Source organism: Hemibagrus wyckioides, linkage group LG12, assembly GCF_019097595.1.
Source record: "Hemibagrus wyckioides isolate EC202008001 linkage group LG12, SWU_Hwy_1.0, whole genome shotgun sequence".
Lineage (NCBI taxonomy): Eukaryota > Metazoa > Chordata > Actinopteri > Siluriformes > Bagridae > Hemibagrus > Hemibagrus wyckioides.
Genome location: NC_080721.1, coordinates 7,563,550 through 7,587,013, shown reverse-complemented (window position 1 = coordinate 7,587,013; position 23,464 = coordinate 7,563,550). Strand labels below are relative to the sequence as shown.

General features: G+C 41.4%; 1 protein-coding gene across 2 annotated transcripts in view; it reads left to right on the top strand.

Annotated features, from left to right (window-relative positions):
• phf14 (PHD finger protein 14) overlaps positions 1-23,464 on the top strand; it is a 110,767-nt gene that overhangs the window by 1,549 nt on the left and 85,754 nt on the right. For both annotated transcript variants that reach the window (XM_058404852.1, XM_058404853.1), the window contains 2 exons: positions 2,123-2,817; positions 6,504-6,645. In XM_058404852.1, coding sequence (XP_058260835.1) covers positions 2,123-2,817; positions 6,504-6,645 — 837 coding nt within the window. The remainder of the gene's footprint in view (positions 1-2,122; positions 2,818-6,503; positions 6,646-23,464) is intronic.

Sequence of the window (23,464 nt, the reverse complement as noted above, 5' to 3'; positions counted from 1 at the left end):
GAAAAGCAGTCATTGGCTAATGATCAATGATTGGCTGTTTGAAACAATGGTGGTGGTCATTGGGAACAGCAGCGATCAGTGATTGGTCATTGGGAACAGCAGCGATCAGTGATTGGTCATTGGGAACAGCGGCAAACAGTGATTGGTCATTGGGAACAGCGGCAAACAGTGATTGGTCATTGGGAACAGCGGCAAACAGTGATTGGTCATTGGGAACAGCGGCAAACAGTGATTGGTCATTGGGAACTGTGCCGATCAGTGATTGGTCATTGGGAACTGTGCCGATCAGTGATTGGTCATTGGGAACTGTGCCGATCAGTGATTGGTCATTGGGAACTGTGCCGATCAGTGATTGGTCATTGGGAACAGCTATGATCAATGATTGGTTATTGGAAACAGCTGTGATCAGTAATTGGTCATTGGGAACAGCTGTGATCACTGATTAGTCATTGGGAACAGCTGTGATCAGTGATTGGTCATTGGGAACAGCTGTGATCAGTGATTGGTCATTGGGAACAGCTGTGATCAGTGATTGGTCATTGGGAACAGCTGTGATCAGTGATTGGTCATTGGGAACAGCTGTGATCAGTGATTGGTCATTGGGAACAGCTGTGATCAGTGATTGGTCATTGGGAACAGCTGTGATCAGTGATTGGTCATTGGGAGCAGCTGTGATCAGTGATTGGTCATTGGGAGCAGCTGTGATCAGTGATTGGTCATTGGGAGCAGCTGTGATCAGTGATTGGTCATTGGGAACAGCTGTGATCAGTGATTGGTCATTGGGAACAGCTGTGATCAGTGATTGGTCATTGGGAGCAGCTGTGATCAGTGATTGGTCATTGGGAACAGCTGTGATCAGTGATTGGTCATTGGGAACAGCTGTGATCAGTGATTGGTCATTGGGAGCAGCTGTGATCAGTGATTGGTCATTGGGAACAGCGGTGATCAGTGATTGGTCATTGGGAACAGCTGTGATTGGTCATTGGGAACAGCTGTGATCAGTGATTGGTCATTGGGAACAGCTGTGATCAGTGATTGGTCATTGGGAACAGCTGTGATCAGTGATTGGTCATTGGGAACAGCTGTGATCAGTGATTGGTCATTGGGAACAGCGGTGATCAGTGATTGGTCATTGGGAACAGCGGTGATCAGTGATTGGTCATTGGGAACAGCGGTGATCAGTGATTGGTCATTGGGAACAGCGGTGATCAGTGATTGGTCATTGGGAGCAGCGGTGATCAGTGATTGGTCATTGGGAGCAGCGGTGATCAGTGATTGGTCATTGGGAGCAGCGGTGATCAGTGATTGGTCATTGGGAGCAGCGGTGATCAGTGATTGGTCATTGGGAATCATATAATCAGTAGCTGGGATGTGAGCTGGAGAGCTGATTGAGAGCAGGACACTCAGTAAAATCTGCATAAAATAGCATTTGGTTTCACTTAAAGTCAATAAGCAGGTCTCAGGTTTTACCAACAAAGTCCACAACACTGGCTAGCTTACCTTTGCTTTATCTTATTTCTAAATAAACGCATCTTGTATGAGGCACCTGCTGTCAGGTTGTTTGGCTGTGATAGACACTCGGTGGATAGTTTGCTGTCTCACGAGGACCGTATCAGTGAAGGTGCAGGAACATGGCAGCTGATAATGAGATCCTAACACTGATCTCTCAAGCTCCAAGAGTTCACACTGCATGGCCTGATGGTTTGTTTGAATTAGCAAGCAAACAAACAGGAAGTCAGGAATCTTTTAGGGAATAATCTAAAATTGTGACTTAAAAAATAGATTCTGTAGCCGTTTTACAAAAGTCTGATGACTTAAATATATTTTACTAGCACTTTAATTAGCATTAGTGTCAATAGTAAACATCTATAGTGTTTTCTAATAGGCTTATCCGATTAATTAGAAATAAAAATAGTCTGGAAAAAATAGGGTTAACTGTGTTGTCTAAGACCTTGTGACTAACACCATCAGGTAGCAAGATAATAAACTCCAGCCTAGCTGCATATGATACATTGACAACAAAATATAATGCTTATATTGACAATTAGCTACATTCACTGTTACACAATAATGATTTCTGTCCAACTTTAATCAAAGTTCTCTGCTCCTTCATGTGTCTCAGGGTCAGAGGGCACAGGGAACGGCAGCGACGACGAGGGCTCCAAAGACAGCGTCGGAGGTGCAGACAGTGAGTCGGATGCTGCCGTATCTCCAGACGAGGAGGGCGTCGAAGATGAAGAGAACAAGGAGCTTAAAGAAGATGTGCAAGAGGAAGAAGAAGAAGAGAAATCCAAGGACCAGCCTTCCTCTGAGGAAAGCAGCAAAAAAGAACCGGTCTCTAAAAAAAGCAAGAAAGCCGAAAAAACCTCAGACACGGAGCCCAACGGGAGCAGCACGGTGGAAGAAAGCCCTAAAAAGTGGAACCTTCGGAGAAACCGGCCCATGCTGGACTTCACCACGATGGATCAGCTGAACGAAATGGACGATTACGACAGCGAGGATGACAACGACTGGAGGCCCACGTCTGGAAAGAAGAAAAACAAAGCTGGCGGGAAGGAGAAAGGAGGAAGTGAGGATGAGGGAGAGGATGAAGGCAGCGCAGGGGAGGACGATGATGACGGCGACGACGATGATGACGACGACGGTGACGACAATAACGACGAGGAGAACGAGGACGACAACGACGAGAGCAGCAGCAGCACCGACAGCGAAGTGGCGGTTAAAAAAGCCAGGAAGAAAGCCAGCAAGAACACCGGAGCGTTCGATGAGGAGGAGACCAACGACAGCCATAGCACATCTCAGGGAAAGGGAAACGAGGTGAGAGAGAATCTGTCTGATCATCACATCCGTTCTTTTAGTGAAAGATTAGAAACAATCGCTTGAAGTCAAAGGTACAAAAGCTAAGCAGCAGTTCAAGGATCATAACCTTTTAGAGATCTTATGTAGTGGAATATCAGGCAGGAGAAAGCTGTGTTAGACCCTAAATTGTTGGATTTGAACAAGTCCAGTCACTACCACTTCGACTGATTAGATATTTTTCAATCAGTGTAAACATATGAATTATTTTATGGCTTCAAGTCTGATATATAATGAGCCAGGACTCTTTTAATTCTAATATAATTAATTGAGAAGATAGCAAACATATAAAAGGGTTGCAGTTCGTAATTTTATCCATTAAAAAAATCGAGTTAAATGACTTAGTATTTATGGACAACATTGTAAAAAACCCTGTTGTCCCTAGTAGGCTAGGTAAAAACAGAAATAGTGATGAAAAACTACTTTCATGTGAGCCAGGCCTTCTTGTCCAGCATCAGTGCCTGACCTCACAAATGCGCTTCCCATAAAAAAATTCCCATAAACACACTCCTAATCCTTGTGGAAAGCCTTCCCAGAAGAGTTGAAGCTGTTATAGCTGCAAAAGGGATAACTCCATATTACATTCATTTAAAGTCTCTGCTCTAATTCATCCCAAAGGTGTTGTATCGGGTTGAGGTCAGGACTCTGTGAAGTTCCTCCACACCAAACTCACTCATCCATGTCTTTATGGACCTTGCTTTGTGCACTGGTGTACAGTCATGTTGGAACAGGAAGGGGTCATCCCCAAACTGTTCCCACAAAGTTGGGAGCATGAAGTCGTCCAAAAACGTCTTTTTAAGAGTTCCTTTCACTGGAACTAAGGGGCCGAGTCCAACCCCTGAAAAACAACACCTGAATTCGAAGATTTGGAGGGGTGTCCCAAAACTATTGGCAATATAAAATATTAAGCTTCACTGTGAAGTGACATGACACGGAAAAGTAAACAGTTCTCATCATTCTTCTTGGTTAGTTAGTTTAAAAGTTGCACTTTGTTTTCTGTAGTTAAACAAGGTCTCGTTTGCTTTTTTTTTTCTTTTTTTTTTTTTAAAGGTCACCCATACAATTTGCGGTGCATCCAAATGAACGTGCACACGAGTTCTGAGCAAATCATACAGTCAGATAATACAATCAGTGGCTTTTGTAATATCAGATTGAACTTTTCAAAAGACCATAAGGTCTCGCTGATAACTGACTTAGCCAGAAATTTTGAAGTCTGTTTATAAAATTGACGAATCTATCCATCTCTCTGGGGAAATTACAGTGAAAGATTGCCATTGCTTTTTTTTTTTTTTGCTCCCATTTTTTAATCTGAGATCAGTCTGTTATTTCAGTACAGAGGTTCAGGAGTCACGTCCGAGTGGGAAATTTATCCCCAGATCAGTGTAATGGAAGGAACATTGAGCTGCTGTTACTGCTGAAGGTGGATCAGATGAACAAGCCGGCAGATCCCTGTACACTAATTAATAATAATAATAATAATAATGATAATAATAATAATGATGATGATGATGATGATGATAATAATGTTACTACTACTATTTACATTTTATTTGTATATCTTTTAATGGACACTGTCAAAGTTTTAATTTAATATTTATCTCTTAATAATGAGTAATGGAATTTTCAGGTACTGAAAATAGTCAGCACTGGGTTGTTGGCTGTTGCACTGTAAATAAAGGACTAAGTGCTCAGTCAGACTTGAAGAAAAAATTAGGTGCAGTTTACAGAAAACTTGTAAACTTCTCAACAAAACATGATTGCCATGCTTATAGTAAACTGAATTAAAAAAAAAAGGTTTTAATTTCTAGATTGAATGATGTAGAGGTTGTGTGATTATTGATATTATTATTATTATTTATATTATTATTATTATTATTAATAATAATAATAATAATAATAAATAATAAGTGATACTACTACTACCACTACTCCTAGTAATAATAATCATCATCATCATCATCATCATCATCATAATGTGATACTACTATTAAAAATAATAATAATAATTAATGAGTCATTTAAAAAATCATGGCAGGATGGCCTGAAAATAATTGCCCTTGGCTTGGGGGCTGTTACACTAAAAATAAAGAAACATGTGCTTAGTATGATTTAAGAAAATAATTGCATCTAATTTAAAGAAACTTTTTACAATTTATTTTTTATTTAATTCTGAACTGAATTGGATTGAAACAAGTTCCTAACGGCTAGACCGAATGGTGTAGAGTGAGTGTGATCACTTCATGTAGGGTTCGAGTTTATTCATCACTTTGAAAATACAACTAAATCATGTTGGATGTAGAAAAACGAATTGTGTTAATGCTACTCAGTTTAATTATGTGGAACTTTCTGTGCTTTTTGGAACTTTCTGTGCGTTTTTTTTCCCCTGTTGATGCCATTTTTTTCCTTAATTAAATCGCTCCTTCAGTACATTGTACTTTTATCCATTTGTAGTTGGAACCTGTGTAAAGACAAGTTATTTCCTGTTCCTGTTATTCCCTTCTCCTTTCCTGTCTCTTTGCCTGCGAAGCGCTGACACTGCAGACTCCTTCACGAAATAAAGGCTCGACTAATCGTCTCCTCACAGTAAACCTCACCATATCAATGACTACACTCGTTTTTTCTAATCCGTTTATGCCGAGCATCCACCATGTAAGTCTCTTTGTAAGCTGTTCCGATAGAAACAAATCCGTATTTAAAGCAGGGCGTTATTAATATGAAAAACATAAAAATATGATTCGAATTAGAGCTGAAATGATTAAAGAAGTGTTTTCGTGGAAAATGAATCGATGTTGTCTGACCAGAGATATATATATATATTTTATAATATTCTTTAAACAACATAAAAAATGTGTGTATGTGTGTATATATATATATATATATATATATATATATATGTATGTATGTATATATATGTATGTATATATATATATATATAGAGAGAGAGAGAGAGAGAGAGAGAGAGAGAGAGAGTTGTTCACGAGTCAGGGGTGGCCGAATCATCTCTCTCCACCTATCCCTATCTTCTTGCACCCACTAGCTTCATATCCTCATTTATTCCATCCATATACCTCCTCTTTGACCTTCCTCTTTGCCTCCTGCCTGGCAGCTCCATGTCCAACATTTTCCTACCAATATACTCACTCTCCCTCCTCTGGACATGTCCAAACCATCTTAATCTGTCCTCCCTAACTTCGTCCCCCAAATGTCCAACATGAGCCGTCCCACTGATGTACTCGTTCCTAATCCTGTCCAACCTCGTCACTCCCAAAGAAAACCTCAACATCTTCAGCTCTGCTACCTCCAGCTCTGACTCCTGTCTCTGTCTCAGTGACACTGTCTCTAAACTATACAGCATGGCCGGTCTCACCACTGTCTACCCATTTAGTCACTTTCAAAAAAGCTTGTGTTGAGAACTTATTTCAGGCATTTAACCAAAAACCCACTCAAAAAACCACACTGATGATGGAAGCATTTAGTTTCCTCGTTATATCCTGCCTCAGTTTGTCAGAAATAGGGATTAGTCAGTTATGAGCACATGCCTAGAGGAAAGGGTGGTTATTGTACCAAACATTCAGTCTGATTTCTCATAGAGTAGTTCCTAAAATGCTTGAATCTCAGATCCTGATGTTTCTGCATGTTGTTTCCAGGACTCTTTGGTGGAGCGAGCTCAGGTGTGGACCTCGCAGAGGATGGAGCACATCCTGATCTGCTGCGTCTGTCTGGGAGACAACAGCGAGGACACGGATGAGATCATCCAGTGCGACAACTGCGGCGTGACCGTGCACGAAGGTCAGTGCATACACTTTTTTCCCAAAAGTCTGAGGCTGCGTCTCAATCAGCTCTCTTGGTGGTGAATCAGTATACTGTGTACACTAGTTTGGACACTGGTAAGGACACTGTCTCACTGCGTATTTGGACACTGATGACTCAGTTTCCTGCGTCATGGCGAAATATTCGCTTTGTGAAAGGTCACTAACAAACAGGACCGATTTTTTCTGTTGTTTAAAGGATATCATGGAAAATTTCGGTCACAGTGCTTCACGCAAAATCATTGAAGCAGTTATTGGATTCTTTTAATAATCAGTAAACACTTAAAAGACTCAAAAAGCCGTATATAAAACAGGAAATAAAGATAAAAACTGCTGCTCTAAGTAATCATTTGAAAGCAACACCAACAATAACAAGCTACCTTCAAAGTAGACAAAGTTAGCTGAGATGGCGGTTCGGCCACCATTTTTTTTTTTTAGCTGACAGGCTTCAGAGGATATGACATCATTTCCAGTATGGGAACATAGTGAGCATTGATGCTTCCTGATTGTGGATTTTTTTTTTTTGAGAGAGAGACAGATGGAGAAATAGAGCGAGAGAGAGAGCGAGCAAGCAAGAGAGAGACAGGGAAAGAGAGGGGGAGAGAGAGAAAGAGAGAGAGGGAGGGGGGAGAGAGAGAGAGAGAGAGAGAGAGAGAGAGAGAGAGAGAGCAAGAGAGAGGGACAGATAGAGAGGGAAAGAGAGGGGGTGAGAGGGAAAGAGAGGGGAGGGGAGAGAAACGAGGGGGTGAGAGGGAAAGAGAGGGGGGAGAGAGAGAGAGAGACGGGGGGGTGAGAGGGAAAGAGAGGCAGTGAGAGAGAGAGGGAAAGAGCAAGAGATAGAGACAGATGGAGAGAAAAAGCGAGAGAGAGAGACAGATGGTGAGAGAGAGAGAGGGAAAGAGAGAGAGCGAGACACAGGGAGAGAGAGAGGGAGAGAGAGAGAAAGGGAAACGGAGACAGAGAGAGTGGGAGGGGGAGAGAGACCGAGACAAAGAGAGAGAGACCAAGAAAAACAGCCCTTAAAATGACCAAGTCCCTGATCAAAGCCCTGACTACTGAGCTAGGGAGCTGATTGAGACACAGCCATAATCCACTACATGGAAAAGTTAGTTAAAGTAGTAGGAATTATATCACCCCATCAGGCCTGTACTTATAGAGTCAGTATTCAAGGGTGTGTGTAATAAAGCAGTTTCCATATCCGCACAGTAATGGCATAGAAATCGGCCCATGGCTTTAAAGTTTTGCTGTGATTATATTAAGATAAAAGGATTTGTTGCCAGAAATAAGTTTAAAAAGTGTTTACTATCATCCAGTAAGAAAAAATGTCTAAGACTAGTCGGCTATAGTGAAAATATTTCCAAATAATTAACAAAAAAAAATAATTCTATAATAGACAAAATGAATTTACTTTATATACAAATCATTTCCTAGTAAAGTTAAACAGCATTTCTGGCTCAAAGTGACATAAAAGCGGAAGATCTTTCAGTACTTGTCCTCACCCTGAAGCCAGATTTGGTCCACTGTCTGCTGGGGTCCATTCAGGAGCTGCACTCTGTGGAACTTCATCCTCCTGCATTATTAGCTCATTGTGTCTGTGAGTTATTGGAAACAAAATCAATTACTCTTTAAATCGTCCTCTAGCCGCCGCCTTCACTTTCAGACAGGCCTAGTTAACGCCGGCCATGCCCTGCTGCATCAGGGTGACGCCGCTAATTTCCAATTACTCTTTTGTCATTTATTTATTTATTTATTAATTTATTATCCACTTTATTTGCCGACGCCTGACTGACTCTAGGTAGCCGCCCTCGCAGAGCGCTCGCAACAATACGGCTCGAGAAGAAGCGGAGTCTTTTCTACAGAGAATTAAGAAGAGCTTTCGAATCGATGAAGAGAAAATGTGAGGAAGGATGAGCGAAACAGAGGGGTTTTTAAATACATGGCGAGCGAGCGTGTGCTCAGGGTTCAGCATGATTATATTCAAACTTCAGTATTATACTAAGGCTGGGTGCAGTAACCTGCAGTCTCTGTTGCAACTTAGTCTATCTGTCTGTCTTTATATGTCTGTCTTTACTTGTCTGCCCTTGTTTGTCAGTCTGTCTGTTTTATCTGTCTGCCTCTCTGTATCTCTATCTATCTGTCTGTCTTTGTCTGTCTGTCTGTCTGTATCTGTATGTGTGTCTGTATCTGTCTGTCTGTCTTTGTCTGACTGTTTTTATCTGTGTCTGTACGTCTGTAAGTCTTTCTTTATCTGTCTGCCTTTGCCTGTCTTTGTCTGTCTGTATCTCTGTCTCCCTGTCAGTCTTTATCTGTCTGTCTGTCTGTCAGTCAGTCTTTATCTGTCTGTCCTTGTCTATTTGTCTGTATGTTTTTGTCTGTCTGTCTTTATTTGTCTGTTGGTCTGTCTGTTTGTCTGTATCTGTCTGCCTGTCTTTGACTGTCTGTCTGTCTGTCTGTCTGTCTGTCTGTTTGTCTGTATCTGTTTGCCTGCCTGCCTACCTGTCTTTGTCTGTCTGTCTGTCTGTTCGTCTGTAAGTCTTCCTTTATCTGTCTGCCTTTGCTTGTCTTTGTCTGTCTGTCTGTCTCTCTGTCAGTCTTTGTCCGTCTGCCTGTCTTTCTGTCTCCCTGTCAGTCTTTATCTCTCTGTCTGTCTGTGTCTGTCTGCCTTCATCAGTCTGTCTTTATCTTTTGGTTGGTCAGTCTGTCTGTCTCTCTGTCAGACTGTCTTCATAAGTCTGTCTTTATCTGCCTGTCTGTCTGTCAATACAGATTACCTGTATAGTATTGACATTACAGAGATGAACAGTGGTGGTCAGTGATTGGTTATTGAATAGTGGTGGTCAGTGATTGGTTGTTGGGAACAGTGGTGGTCAGTGATTGGTTATTGAATAGTGGTGGTCAATGATTGGTTACTGAATAGTGGTTGGTCAGTGATTGGTTATGGAATAGTGGTGGTCAGGGATTGGTTATTGAATAGTGGTGGTCAGTGATTGGTTGTTGGGAACAGTGGTGGTCAGTGATTGGTTACTGAATAGTAGTGGTCACTGTTTGGTGGTCATTGATGGGAGTGTGTGTTCACCCATGCAACTGGACTCTGTAACTTTGAGGACATAGAAATGACTAAACAGGTGGTGCTTCTGCCACTTCGGTAATGCAAACATAAGAAATGATGTACACACACACACACACACACACCCCTACCACAGACACACTTCTTCAGTGTCAGCTTGCTATAAGGAGCCATTTCATATCACTGTAGCAGTGAATCAGGGGATGACCTTGAAACAGTCAGGTTCCTTTGATGGGCCAAGCGCAGTGTTGCAGAGTCAGCCTTTGAAGCCACACACACACACACTCTGATTCATAGACACTCTTCCTGTGTGTGTGCGTGTCTTACAAGCCCTGAGATGCGAAGAGAATTGAAGGAAAGATTGTTAGACGACGCTGACATTGTGCTTTTTTTTATCCCTCTGTGTAAGTCTGAGAAGTGGTTTATTTCCAGAAGAACAGGCCTGAGGGTGGCTGAGTGGCATACAGCCAGTGTTGGAATTGCAGTTCGGAGTAATGGCACTCAAGGCCACTTCTTATCTCCTTCTCTTCTTCTCAGGACTGTCTGTTTTTGCCTCTTACATGATGAAACCACTCCCATGCATTTGCCACTTAGGTGTGATCCTGAGATTTACAGAAATCATTCATAGCATTTATAGAAATCTCTCCGGCGGGCTATTGTTCAGCTTGGAAGTCTTCCCATGCTGTTTAAAGGAAATGGAATAGTCCAGAATACTTCATTTCTCCTGCCATGTCCAGCCTTGTGTGTGAGGTGGGAATATGACAACGGGAGCATCACCCAGAGGGGACAACTGTTTTGCTCCAGAAACTTTCTCCACATGCCAGATGCCTGCCACCCTTATGTGCCAGCTGTGCCAGGCTGCTACCAGTTCCTCTTCCTCTTTCTCTCTCTCAAACACACACACACACACACATATATACACACACACACCTGAGCCCTAAGCTCTAAGCACTGGTCTGAAAAGGTGAGCCATTAAGGAAAGCAGGTCTGCATGTAGTGTTTTTGTTACGGTGTGTATACGCGGAGTCAGTCAGCCATTTTGGTTCTGCACCTGCTGTCAGTTCGAGCGCACACACACACAAATACACACATTTCCGATGATTAGCAATTATTGCTTAGTGCATACGAGTGCAAATTTTCAGACTGGTCCAAAAGGTGTCAGGTTCACCTGTATATAAATTGTATGAGGAAGATGGATGGATAGCTAGATAGATGGATGGATAGATTGAAGGTAAATTTGTCATTAGAAGCTTTCTAAACTGGAACAGAGGCTTTTCCTGTATGTATTTTGTCTTAACTTCGAAAGAGAAAGAGATAAAGTCTGATGAGGAAACTTTTCTCCACAAATGTTAACCATGAAATGAACTACAACTCAATAAAAAGTACGTGTCGCTCTTTAATGGACTAAAAATTAGAATCGCTGTCACATTTCTCTGGTGTAAAAAGACGACTGATAAAGAGGATATGCCGTTGAAGGACAATAAACTTTAAATAAAGAAATTTGTTGTTGTTTATTTCCCTTTACTAGAAAATTTCTGTTCCAATTGTCCAAGAGTTATTCGGCTTCCCAGACCAGAGAAGATTCACATTCCTTATTTCTCACAGGGAACAAAAATAAATAAATAAATAAAATACATGCAGTTCTTGATTCACAAAAATTTCTATAGTCGTTTGAGGTAATTTAGGGTGCAGCAATGCTTGTTGAAAATGTTCCCGGGATAGAAATTGTGGCAGGGGTGATAATGGGCAAGTGCTGATTGGCTGCATCTTAAGGTGCACGCAAGTGTTTCACTGCTTGATTGCAAAGCTTTGCAGCCTCAGATAGAGTCAGGGAGGAAAGAGAAGAGATGAGAAGTTCTACCAAGTACTAGCCCTGTCCCATGGCACCGATTTTTTTTTTTTAATTAGCCAACACCTTCATGTATGTGACCTCAAAGTATAATCTGGACTACTTGAATGTATAAAACCTCTCCAGTTTCGTTTCGTTTGTATTTCTAAAGGCTTTTTTTCCGTACTTCCGATAACTTCATGTGTGAGGCTATTAAAACCGCACCCTAATAAACACCATCACGTTGTCCATTAACGTCCTCGCACTCATTGGAACACCAATTAACATGCTGCTGCTATCGATTTCACAGAGACCTTAATGAGTTCTGGACCGTAAAGTTAATTATTTCCCCAAAACATGCACAATTAATTTAGGTTGTTTACTTGCTTGAATGTGACTTTTGTATAAAAAACAAAACAAATGTCCAGAGAGAACTGGATTGAAACTTTTACATCTTTGGTACAATAATACTCGATCATCATGGAGCTTCTTTTTGGAGTCATTAATATAAAGTATGCAGTTTATCTTTTTCTTCCTGGGTAAATAAGTGCAGCATGAAGTCATGATTAAGTACAGATTTGATGTTAGATTGATTAGGTGTGTGTGGAATTCAGGCTGTCAGTTAATTGAGATTTATGATGTATATCTGACCGTCCTTCTGCCCAAATGCACCGATATGCTGCATCTGGAATAAAAACCCCAAATAATCCAGGATGAGTCTGTGTGATGTGGCTCGACGTTAAGTCACGCTAATCGGTTGATTATTTTCCTATACAGCATGAGCAGAAGTTTTATTTCATTTAAACAAAACAGACCAGGAGGTTCGCCACACTACTGGTTGCCATGGTAACAATGTTTATCAGTGGTTGGAGCAACTAGCATCCCAAATCTAGTTTTCTTTCGCTAAAAATTCTGGAGGGAGATTTGGTGTTCGTGTATAAAATTAAAATGCACTTTAATGCTAAAAGTTTGCCTTTACATGCACATGAATGTAATATGGAGTTGGCCCGCCCTTTGCAGCTATGACAGCTTCAGCTCTTCTGGGAAGGCTTTCCACAATGTTTAGGAGTGTGTTTATGGGAATTTTTAACCATTCCTCTCTAGAAGCACATTTATGAGGTCAGGAAATGATGTTGGACGAGAAGTCTCCGCTCTAATTCATCCCAAAGGTGTTCTATCAGGTTGAGGTCAGGACTCTGTGAAGTTCCTCCACACCAAACTCACTCATCCATGTCTTTATGGACCTTGCTTTGTGCACTGGTGTGCAGTCATGTTGGAACAGGAAGGGGTCATTCCCAAACTGTTCCCACAAAGTTGGGAGCATGAAATTGTCCAAAAATGTCTTGGTATGCTGAAGCATTAAGAGTTTTAAGTGGACAAGCCCTGAAAAACACCACCTGGATTCAATGATTTGGAGGAGTGTCCCAAAACTTTTGGCAATACCGTGTATCTGCATCATATCATATGTGATGAAGGAGAAGCAGTGTGTGCTCTTTGCCGCGGATCACATGACCTCTGCTGTGTTTATTCTTATTGGTAGTGGACACCCCCACATCTGGACACTGGACACCCCCACATCTGGACACTGGACACCCTTACATCTAGTCACCGCCATCTCTGGATGTCGCTAGCTCTCTGAAAATTAACGATCACTGGTCACTTTGTTGTTGTGAGATTAAAAAAAGGATATTGTGGGCCGATTTATAGTTACATTCAATGTTGCTGACGTTTAGAAAGTAACTTAAGTTCCTGTTATCACCTTATGTTATTGCAGCTCTGAGTGCCCGCTCCTTCACCAGCCTCAACCTTGTGTGCAATGTCCACTTCCCTGAAATCTTTCCAAGTCAGAAAACTTACAGGGAAGCTGTACCTCAAAATTAAGCTTAAAAATTCAACTTAAGCATTTCACAATTTTTTCATGTCTTTACAGAAATTAAGTGGAGCATCCATGTGATCCTACAGATACTATGACATAACACATTTATTACACCTATATAACACATATATATATATATATATTGTGATCACAGAAGCTAACACCAAATCAAGCGTCTTCCGTGATATTCAGAGTTTTTCCTTTTCAAAATGATCAGATTTTCCGCAGATTTGAGCCGAGACTCGTCGCCTGAAATCACAGCACACATTCAGCCAAAGTCCTCAAGTCACATGCATTAAACATGAGTACAGCTGTCATAGACAGTCAGTAGGTATGTGTCTTCACTGGTAGGAGTTTAAAAGAAGATTCCTGTGTTTGCAATTTCAGCAAATTTAAATATTTTTCCTTTAAAAAAAAAAAAAATTGGGAAAAGTTGCATTACAAATTTTGAAAAATAAAAGCTGAATTTTTTTACTGATCTGACTCTACATTTTATATTTGTCAAATGCTACATTTATATTTTATTGATATATATATATATATATATATATATATATATATATATATAATTAAATTATTTATATTTATCTCTTATTTATATTTATCTGAAGCAGCCAACCTTAAAACAATTTCCTTCGGGATTAATAAAGTTCCATCTTATCTTAATCCACTTCTAAAATAATTAGGATCATACACCAATCAGCCATAACATTATGACCCCCTTAGTCCCCTTTTTGCTGCCAAAACAGCCCTGACCCATCATGCACTGTGTATTCTGACACCTTTCTATCAGAACCAGCATTAACTTCTTGAGCAATTTGAGCAACAGTAGCTCGTCTGTTGGATCGGATCACACGGGCCAGCCTTTGCCCCCCACGTGCATCAGTGAGTCTTGGCCACCCATGACCCTGTCCCCGGTTCACCACTGTTCCTTCCTTGGACCACTTTTGATAGATACTGACCACTGCAGACCGGGAACACCCCACAAGAGCTGCAGTTTTGGAGATGCTCTGATCCAGTGGTCTAGGCATCACAATTTGGCCCTTCATCAAACATATCAACATTTGAGGACAAAATGTTCACTTGCTGCCTAATATATCCCACCCACTAACAGGTGCCATGATGAGGAGATTCACTTCACCTCTCAGTGGTCATAATGTTCTGCCTGATTGTTGTACGATCATGCTGTTAATTTTGAGAGAATAACCAAACATCCTATTCATGACTAGTTTTTATTTCACTCTGCGGTAAAAAAAAGAAAAAAAAAGAATATAGAGGATTAATTATTCTTAAGATTCCTGTATCCGGTCTGCTAAACATAACCTGAAGATGTGTTGGAATTTAAAATTCCTTTGAGAAAATGCTCTTATCAATAATATTAAATCCTTGAAAAAGCTGTTGCGTTGTTAATAATGTCCGAGGACAGCACTGGACAATTCTTACAGCATGCTCGAGTCCATTCCCGTGTGTGTGAGCGTGTTTGTGAGAGTGTGTGTGAGTGTCTGTGTGGCTCGCTCGGGTCCGTTGAAAGGATTTCATCGATTTTTATTCATTCTAAACGTGGCCTTTGTATGGGATTAAGTTTATTTTTGCCAGTGTGTGCTGTCGTTTCTCAGAAAACCAGCAAGAGGTTCTTTCATGGAATGATGAGTGTGTTGGGTTTTGTGTGTGTGTGTGAGAGTGAGATGGTCCCATGGTCACGTTAAGGGGTGGGTCTGTAGGCTACTGTGATTTTTTTTAAAAATTTTTTTGAGCAAAAATATTTTCCCGCCAGCACATTAATCCTCCGTTACTTCTTTTCTTCCTTGCAAGGACGTTCTAACAAGGACGATCTTGAAGAGCTGAAAATTCAAAACGTTGTCTGCTCATGATGCATGTTTTAGTTAAGTCTCTCTCTCTCTCCCCTCCTTCGGTTACATTGAGGAAATCATTTCATCCATGGACTGCTGGTTATGAAAATGATTGGATTATTTTGGCAAGAGCTCGAGCGTCTCCGTTAAAAGGATCGGCCTCTTTGTCTTTTTATTGAGCTTTGATTCAGTGCTGCTGATTCAAACAAAAGACGCCTAGCGTTTGTGTTCCCTCCGAAGCTCATCTAATTTTTCCCTCCAACTCCCCCCAGCTGGCTCGGAAGGAAGGAAGCAAGTCCATCAGTTCTAATTGGCCGTGTTCGCGCGCTCGCTCATCCCCCACTTCATTCTGACATTTGTCCGCGTGGCTTTGTTAATAACGCTAAAGCGCTCGAATAGGAACTCGTGAGCCGAGCTCGGCTGAAGGTTGTCTGATTGTTGGGGCGAGACAGCACTGAAACAATCGCAGCTTTCAGATGTTCAATTGGATTCATGATTTCTAAAACCTCATCTCTGATACACTTCTGGATTTTAACTAAATTCGAATAAAGCACGAGTGAGGGTGGTGTTAGGTACAAATACTATAGATAGTAGTAGTAGTAGTAGTAGTAGTAGAAGAGACTGCTTTATTAATCCCCAGTAGGAAATATGGTGTCACAATAATCACAGTTCAAGAGCCAAAGGGAGGACTGACTTAACAAAACACTTTAAACTCACAAATTTACACTAAAAAGAAAGAATAAATAACATACTGACAGTTATTTACATGCTGAATAACTGTGTACTGTATTACAAAAATATAAAACTGTACATTAGAGGTGTGTGACGAGTTGTAGTGTGTGTAAAAAGAAAAACTCAGACGAAAATCTAGGAAACAAGTTCATTTAATGGTTATAATATTCACAAGTTTGTAATATAACATGAGACTTTTCGAAACAAACAAGCTCACTGCAAATTACAAACTGTATCTTACTGTCTATGTGACAAATATAATCTCGTGTGAACGTAGCATTGGTTTTCTTGAAATGTAACTTCTTTTCAAGCTAGTTTTCCTCGAGCTGCTTTGACCCTATCAGGTTTATATTTGTCTTCGTTTCTGTTTACTTAGCCTCTTCTGAAGCTCACCATCCTACATGTTTAATAAGAATGTAGCTGCTGGGCTGCGTCAGTTTCGAAGCAATACACATCTAAACCTTTCATAACATTATATCCATCTCCCAGGGTTTAAGGAAGGTATGCATCAAGACTCTTCTCTCTCCTTTGTTTTGGCACCAGGATGTTGGAATGAACTTCCCCTAGAGTCATGAACGGCTGAGTCGCTGCCTGCTTTCAAACGAGGTCTAAAGACCTACATCTTCCTGAAATACTTAAACAGAAAAAAAATTAATTGTCTATGCATTTCTTGATATACACTGATCAGGCATAACATTATGAGCAGTGAGAGGTGAAGTGAATATGATCTCCTCATCATGGCACCTGTTAGTGGGTGGGATATATTAGGCAGCAGGTGAACATTTTGTCCTCATAGTTGATGTGTTAGAAGCAGGAAAAATGGACAAGCGTAAGGATTTAAGTGAGTTTGTTGAAGGGACAAATTGTGATGGCTAGACCACTGGATCAGAGCATCTCCAAAACTGCAGCTCTTGTGGGGTGTTCCCCGTCTGCAGTGGTCATCTATCAAAAGTGGTCCAAGGAAGGAACAGTGGTGAACCGGCGACAGGGTCATGGGCGGCCAAGGCTCATTGATGCACGTGAGGAGAGAAGGCTGGCCCGTGTGAGCCGATCCAGATGAGCTACTGTTGATCAAATTGCTGAAGAAGTTAATGCTGGTTCTGATAGGTGTCAGAATACACAGTGCAGGACGAGTCAGGGCTGGGGGGGCAACACTATTATAAGGCAGGTGGTCATAATGTTATGCCTGATCAGTGTAGTATCATCAGCGTCAGACCTTAAAGCACTTCTTTAAGACGCTTTTCTGATAAGCCCATCTGTAACATGCTGTAAATATAAACGTAAATGCAAAAGTTCAAGTGGAAATCAGTAAATAAAAAATATATCTAATAAAAAAAAAATCAGATAAATTGTTCCACACCGATTTATATTCTGCTGCTCAGTGAAGCTTCGGGAAACTTAGAAGAGGAAATAGCTGTGTACCCAAACCTTAAATTTAATTTTATTAACTAACAAAATGATTAAGCGAGTGTGAGGAACAATAGTTTATAGCTGTTGTAACATAGTGTTAAAAGATAGCAGGAAACTAACTTTTTTGCAGACGCTCCCTAAACATCTTTCTTTAATTAGGAAAAAAAAGAAAGAAAAGTCATTGTTGGTAAATTGCTGTGGAATAAAAGCAATGCCTTCACGCTGTTATTGGAAAATAATCCATCTTAACGATGATAACAGTAACAGTGTCTTTTTATTTTACTTGCAGGGTTTTATTCCACGTCTCCGTGAGCGCCGGCGTGGGGATCGTGTTGTTTTTTTTTTTTTACTTGACAATTTACTCGATAAATCCTTTTATCCAAAGTGAACATAAAATGCTTCCATTCTTTTGATGATGTTAGTTATTGAAAAAATTTTTTGTGGTCTCTGTTATCACGCACACACACACACACACACACACCCACCCCCCAGCATGCAGCTCTATTACCCGACTCTGAACCGATTTCCCCCCACATTCAATCTCCATCCCCTCCAAATCACTCGTCCTGATTTTAGCCAACACCCTGCCAAGCCTGTCATTTCCAGCAAGGCTAATCTCGACTCCAGGGATTACGAAGCTATCCCGTAGTCATCACTTTTTCTCCGAGCTTAGCTCATATTAGCCAGTGACCTGTGGCTTATCCCAGTTCAAAAGAGAACATCACAGATTTGCTCAATGGGTAAGTCAGTTAAAACCAACCCCGTGCTTCAAAGCCTAATCAGTAAGAAGACTAAATCTTGCCAGCAGCATTCCTGTAATGCTTTTCTGAAATGACTCTTATTGACCTGATTCAATGAAGTCATGTATTCTAGGAGCATCAAATCCAGCTCTGACTGGAATTTCCATCCTGGAGGATCAGCTGTTTGAAGGAATTTCACTTGGAAAACTGTGGAAACTTTTAGCTATGTGATGTGTGTGTCCATATCAAGCCTTATTTTAATGAATTATGCCGAGTTTAAGTGAGGCTAGATTCTAAAAGTTTCTATATTGGTGGAATCACCAACTGGAATTTCCTGACTGGGCTTTTAAAATTAATCTCTCTCTCTTTCACTGTGTATTGTGAAGGAATTCTTTGGTGCATTTCTGGCATTTGGTGCATTTCTCCATTTGGTGCATTTGGTGCATTTCTGGCATTTGGTGCATTTCGGCATTTGGTCCATTTATCCATTTGGTGCATTTCTGGCATTTGGTGCTTTTATGTCATTTGGTGCATTTCTGGCATTCGGCAGATTTCCTTATCCAAAGTGACTTACATTTTATCTCATTTTTTAATACAGCTGAGCACTTGAGGATTAAGGGCCTTGCTCAGGGGCCCAGCAGTGGCAGCCTGGTGGACCTGGAATTCGACATTACAACCAATCAGTAGTCCAGCTTCTTAACCACTAAGCTACCACAGATTTCTGTCAGTGTTTATATAAAAAGCCAGCAGTAGGAGGACAGCTATCTCAATTGTTATAGCTACTACAAATATTTCAGCTACTCCACATGCTAATAGAAATAGTAATAGACGAAATAATACGTCAAGGTCACTTTTGAACAATGAGCATTCCATGTTCTCTTTTACTAAGCTGCTACATGAATGACTCCAAACTCCTCGTCTTCACCTTTAACTAGACCAGGTTTTCCTTCCAACCAGCCAAAAGCCACTCCTGAGTCTAACGAATGCCGAGATCATCTCATGGAATCAGATGTGATTTCTGCTTTTGATTGGACCATACCGGATAAGATCGGACACGAGTGCTCACGAAGTAACCTTGTTTCTGTTGATACGAGGCCATTTTAAAAACCGTGAACACACTGATTGATGACGTAATAGTACCTGAGCATAGTACATATATCTATCATTAGAGGATCTTCCTCTTCCAGTTCGTTTCAATCTTATACAGCATGATGAAGAATCTTTAAGAAGCAGCTGGTCTCATATATACTGGACTAAACACAGCTCATGCGGTCAGAATTCAGTCGTCATGGTATAAGCATTCAGAGCTGAAAACACTTATTTGCTATTCCTTCAGCTCCTTCTGATACCCAGAAGCAACTTAGTGAAATTAGGAGCAAAAACGTTATCTCTGAAATGGTGGAAAAAACCTGATTGCAGTCCGCATTTGTAGCACCGGGCACGTTTGCTGACTTTAATAGGCACCATGGTAACCTGATCAACTCAATAATTGTTTTTCCAGCTCTGGCAAATTAAGAAGACAACATCATAGAAAGCAGTTATTGGCTCTGTCTTTTTTTTTCATTATTATTTATTTATTTTCCTCCTCACTTCCGTAATATTTCCAAGTCGGATCCAGTGGCTGTGTGGTATGTGGATAAACATGCAGTCAAATATTTTAAATGATTTGCGTGAAAGTTAAAAAGATTTTGTGCTTATTGGAACAAGGTCTTCGTACATAAAGAGCTTTTCTAATTTTCTTTAAATATTTGGTGAAGCTTTCCTTGAAGAGAAATGAAACTGGAATATGTTACAGCTTTGTAGAATATCATGCACACTGATGCTGAGGCGGTTGTTGCCTACAGTTAATTTTGTTTCTGAACCATTCCTGCATTCATTTGGATTGACTTTTGTGGTAATTCTATTGCTATAGTCTCACAACTGGCAGAATTTAGGCTACAAGTCATGATTCCATTCATCTTTACTCGGGCCTTTGGACTTGTAACAATAAGAGCCCCAGAGCATCAATAACACTCCACTTTTCTTTGTCTCCAAATGTGCCGATGTGTGTTTGCTTTGATCAGTGTGGTTTTGTCTGACCGCAACATACAACACCACTGGACTTCACTTCCTGTCAGCTTTTCAACTTATCCAGACCAGTTTGTTTAATTAATTAATAAACATTCTAATTATAATTCCTTATTTTTAACCAATTGTCTATCTATCTATCTATCTATCTATCTATCTATCTATCTATCTATCTATCTATCTGTGAGTGAGTTACAGACAGAGAGTGAGAGAGTGAGTTACAGAGTGAGAAAGAGAGAGAGTGTGAGTGAGTTACAGAGAGAGAGTGTGAGTGAGTTACAGAGAGAGAGTGTGAGTTACAGAGAGTGTGAGTTACAGAGAGAGAGTGTGAGTTACAGAGAGAGAGTGTGAGTTACAGAGAGAGAGTGTGAGTGAGTTACAGAGAGAGAGTGTGAGTTACAGAGAGAGAGTGTGAGTGAGTTACAGAGAGAGAGAGTGTGAGTGAGTTACAGAGAGAGAGAGAGTGAGTGAGTGAGTTACAGACAGAGAGAGTGTGAGTGAGTGAGTTACAGAGAGAGAGAGTGTGAGTGAGTTACAGAGAGAGAGAGTGTGAGTGAGTGAGTTACAGAGAGAGAGAGTGTGAGTGAGTTACAGAGAGAGAGAGTGTGAGTGAGTTACAGACAGAGAGAGAGTGAGTTACAGACAGAGAGAGAGTGAGTGAGTTACAGAGAGAGAGTGAGTGAGTGAGTTACAGAGAGAGAGAGTGAGTGAGTTACAGAGAGAGAGAGAGTGAGTGAGTTACAGACAGAGAGAGAGTGAGTGAGTTACAGAGAGAGAGAGTGTGAGTGAGTGAGTTACAGAGAGAGAGAGTGTGAGTGAGTTACAGAGAGAGAGAGTGTGAGTGAGTTACAGAGAGAGAGAGAGTGAGTGAGTTACAGAGAGAGAGAGTGTGAGTGAGTGAGTTACAGAGAGAGAGAGTGTGAGTGAGTGAGTTACAGACAGAGAGAGTGTGAGTGAGTGAGTTACAGACAGAGAGAGAGTGAGTGAGTTACAGACAGAGAGAGTGTGAGTGAGTTACAGAGAGAGAGAGTGTGAGTGAGTGAGTTACAGACAGAGAGAGAGTGAGTGAGTTACAGAGAGAGAGAGTGAGTGAGTGAGTTACAGACAGAGAGAGTGTGAGTGAGTTACAGAGTGAGAGTGTGTGAGTGAGTTACAGAGAGAGAGAGAGTGTGAGTGAGTTACAGACAGAGAGAGTGTGAGTGAGTTACAGAGAGAGAGAGTGTGAGTGAGTTACAGAGAGAGAGAGTGTGAGTGAGTTACAGAGAGAGAGAGAGTGAGTGAGTTACAGACAGAGAGAGAGTGAGTGAGTTACAGAGAGAGAGAGTGTGAGTGAGTTACAGACAGAGAGAGAGTGAGTGAGTTACAGAGAGAGAGAGTGTGAGTGAGTTACAGAGAGAGAGTGAGTGAGTGAGTTACAGAGAGAGAGAGTGTGAGTGAGTGAGTTACAGAGAGAGAGAGTGTGAGTGAGTTACAGAGAGAGAGAGTGTGAGTGAGTGAGTTACAGAGAGAGAGAGTGTGAGTGAGTGAGTTACAGACAGAGAGAGTGTGAGTGAGTTACAGAGAGAGAGTGTGAGTGAGTGAGTTACAGAGAGAGAGAGTGTGAGTGTGTGAGTTACAGAGAGAGAGTGTGAGTGAGTTACAGAGAGAGAGAGTGAGTGAGTGAGTTACAGAGAGAGAGAGAGGTGAGTGAGTTACAGAGAGAGAGAGTGTGAGTGAGTTAGAGAGAGAGAGTGTGAGTGAGTTACAGAGAGAGAGAGAGAGAGAGAGAGTGAGTGAGTGAGTTACAGAGAGAGAGAGAGAGAGAGTGAGTGAGTTACAGAGAGAGAGAGAGAGTGAGTGAGTTACAGAGAGAGAGAGAGAGAGAGAGTGAGTGAGTTACAGAGAGAGAGAGAGTGAGTTACAGAGAGAGAGAGAGAGTGAGTGAGTTACAGAGAGAGAGAGAGAGAGAGAGTGAGTGAGTTACAGAGAGAGAGAGAGTGAGTGAGTGAGTTACAGAGAGAGAGAGAGTGAGTGAGTGAGTTACAGAGAGAGAGAGTGAGTGAGTGAGTTACAGAGAGAGAGAGTGTGAGTGAGTTACAGAGTGAGAGAGTGTGAGTGAGTTACAGAGAGAGAGTGTGAGTGAGTGAGTTACAGACAGAGAGAGAGTGAGTGAGTTACAGACAGAGAGAGTGTGAGTGAGTTACAGAGAGAGAGAGTGTGAGTGAGTTACAGACAGAGAGAGAGTGAGTTACAGACAGAGAGAGAGTGAGTGAGTTACAGAGAGAGAGTGAGTGAGTGAGTTACAGAGAGAGAGTGTGAGTGAGTGAGTTACAGAGAGAGAGAGTGTGAGTGAGTTACAGAGAGAGAGAGTGTGAGTGAGTTACAGAGAGAGAGAGAGTGAGTGAGTTACAGAGAGAGAGTGTGAGTTACAGAGAGAGAGTGTGAGTGAGTTACAGAGAGAGAGTGTGAGTTACAGAGAGAGAGTGTGAGTGAGTTACAGAGAGAGAGTGTGAGTGAGTTACAGAGAGAGAGTGTGAGTGAGTTACAGAGAGAGAGAGAGAGTGAGTGAGTTACAGAGAGAGAGAGTGTGAGTGAGTTACAGAGAGAGAGTGTGAGTGAGTTACAGAGAGAGAGAGAGAGAGAGAGAGTGAGTGAGTGAGTTACAGAGAGAGAGAGAGAGAGTGAGTGAGTTACAGAGAGAGAGAGTGAGTGAGTTACAGAGAGAGAGAGAGAGAGAGTGAGTGAGTTACAGAGAGAGAGAGAGAGAGAGTGAGTGAGTGAGTTACAGAGAGAGAGAGAGTGAGTGAGTGAGTTACAGAGAGAGAGAGTGAGTGAGTTACAGAGAGAGAGAGAGAGAGTGAGTTACAGAGAGAGAGAGAGAGAGAGAGAGAGAGAGTGAGTGAGTTACAGAGAGAGAGAGAGTGAGTGAGTTACAGAGAGAGAGAGAGAGAGAGAGAGTGAGTGAGTGAGTTACAGAGAGAGAGAGTGTGAGTGAGTTACAGAGAGAGAGAGTGTGAGTGAGTTACAGAGAGAGAGTGAGTGAGTGAGTTACAGAGAGAGAGTGAGTGAGTGAGTTACAGAGAGAGAGAGTGTGAGTGAGTTACAGAGAGAGAGAGTGTGAGTGAGTGAGTTACAGAGAGAGAGTGAGTGAGTGAGTTACAGAGAGAGAGAGTGTGAGTGAGTTACAGAGAGAGAGAGTGTGAGTGAGTTACAGAGAGAGAGAGTGTGAGTTACAGAGAGAGAGTGAGTG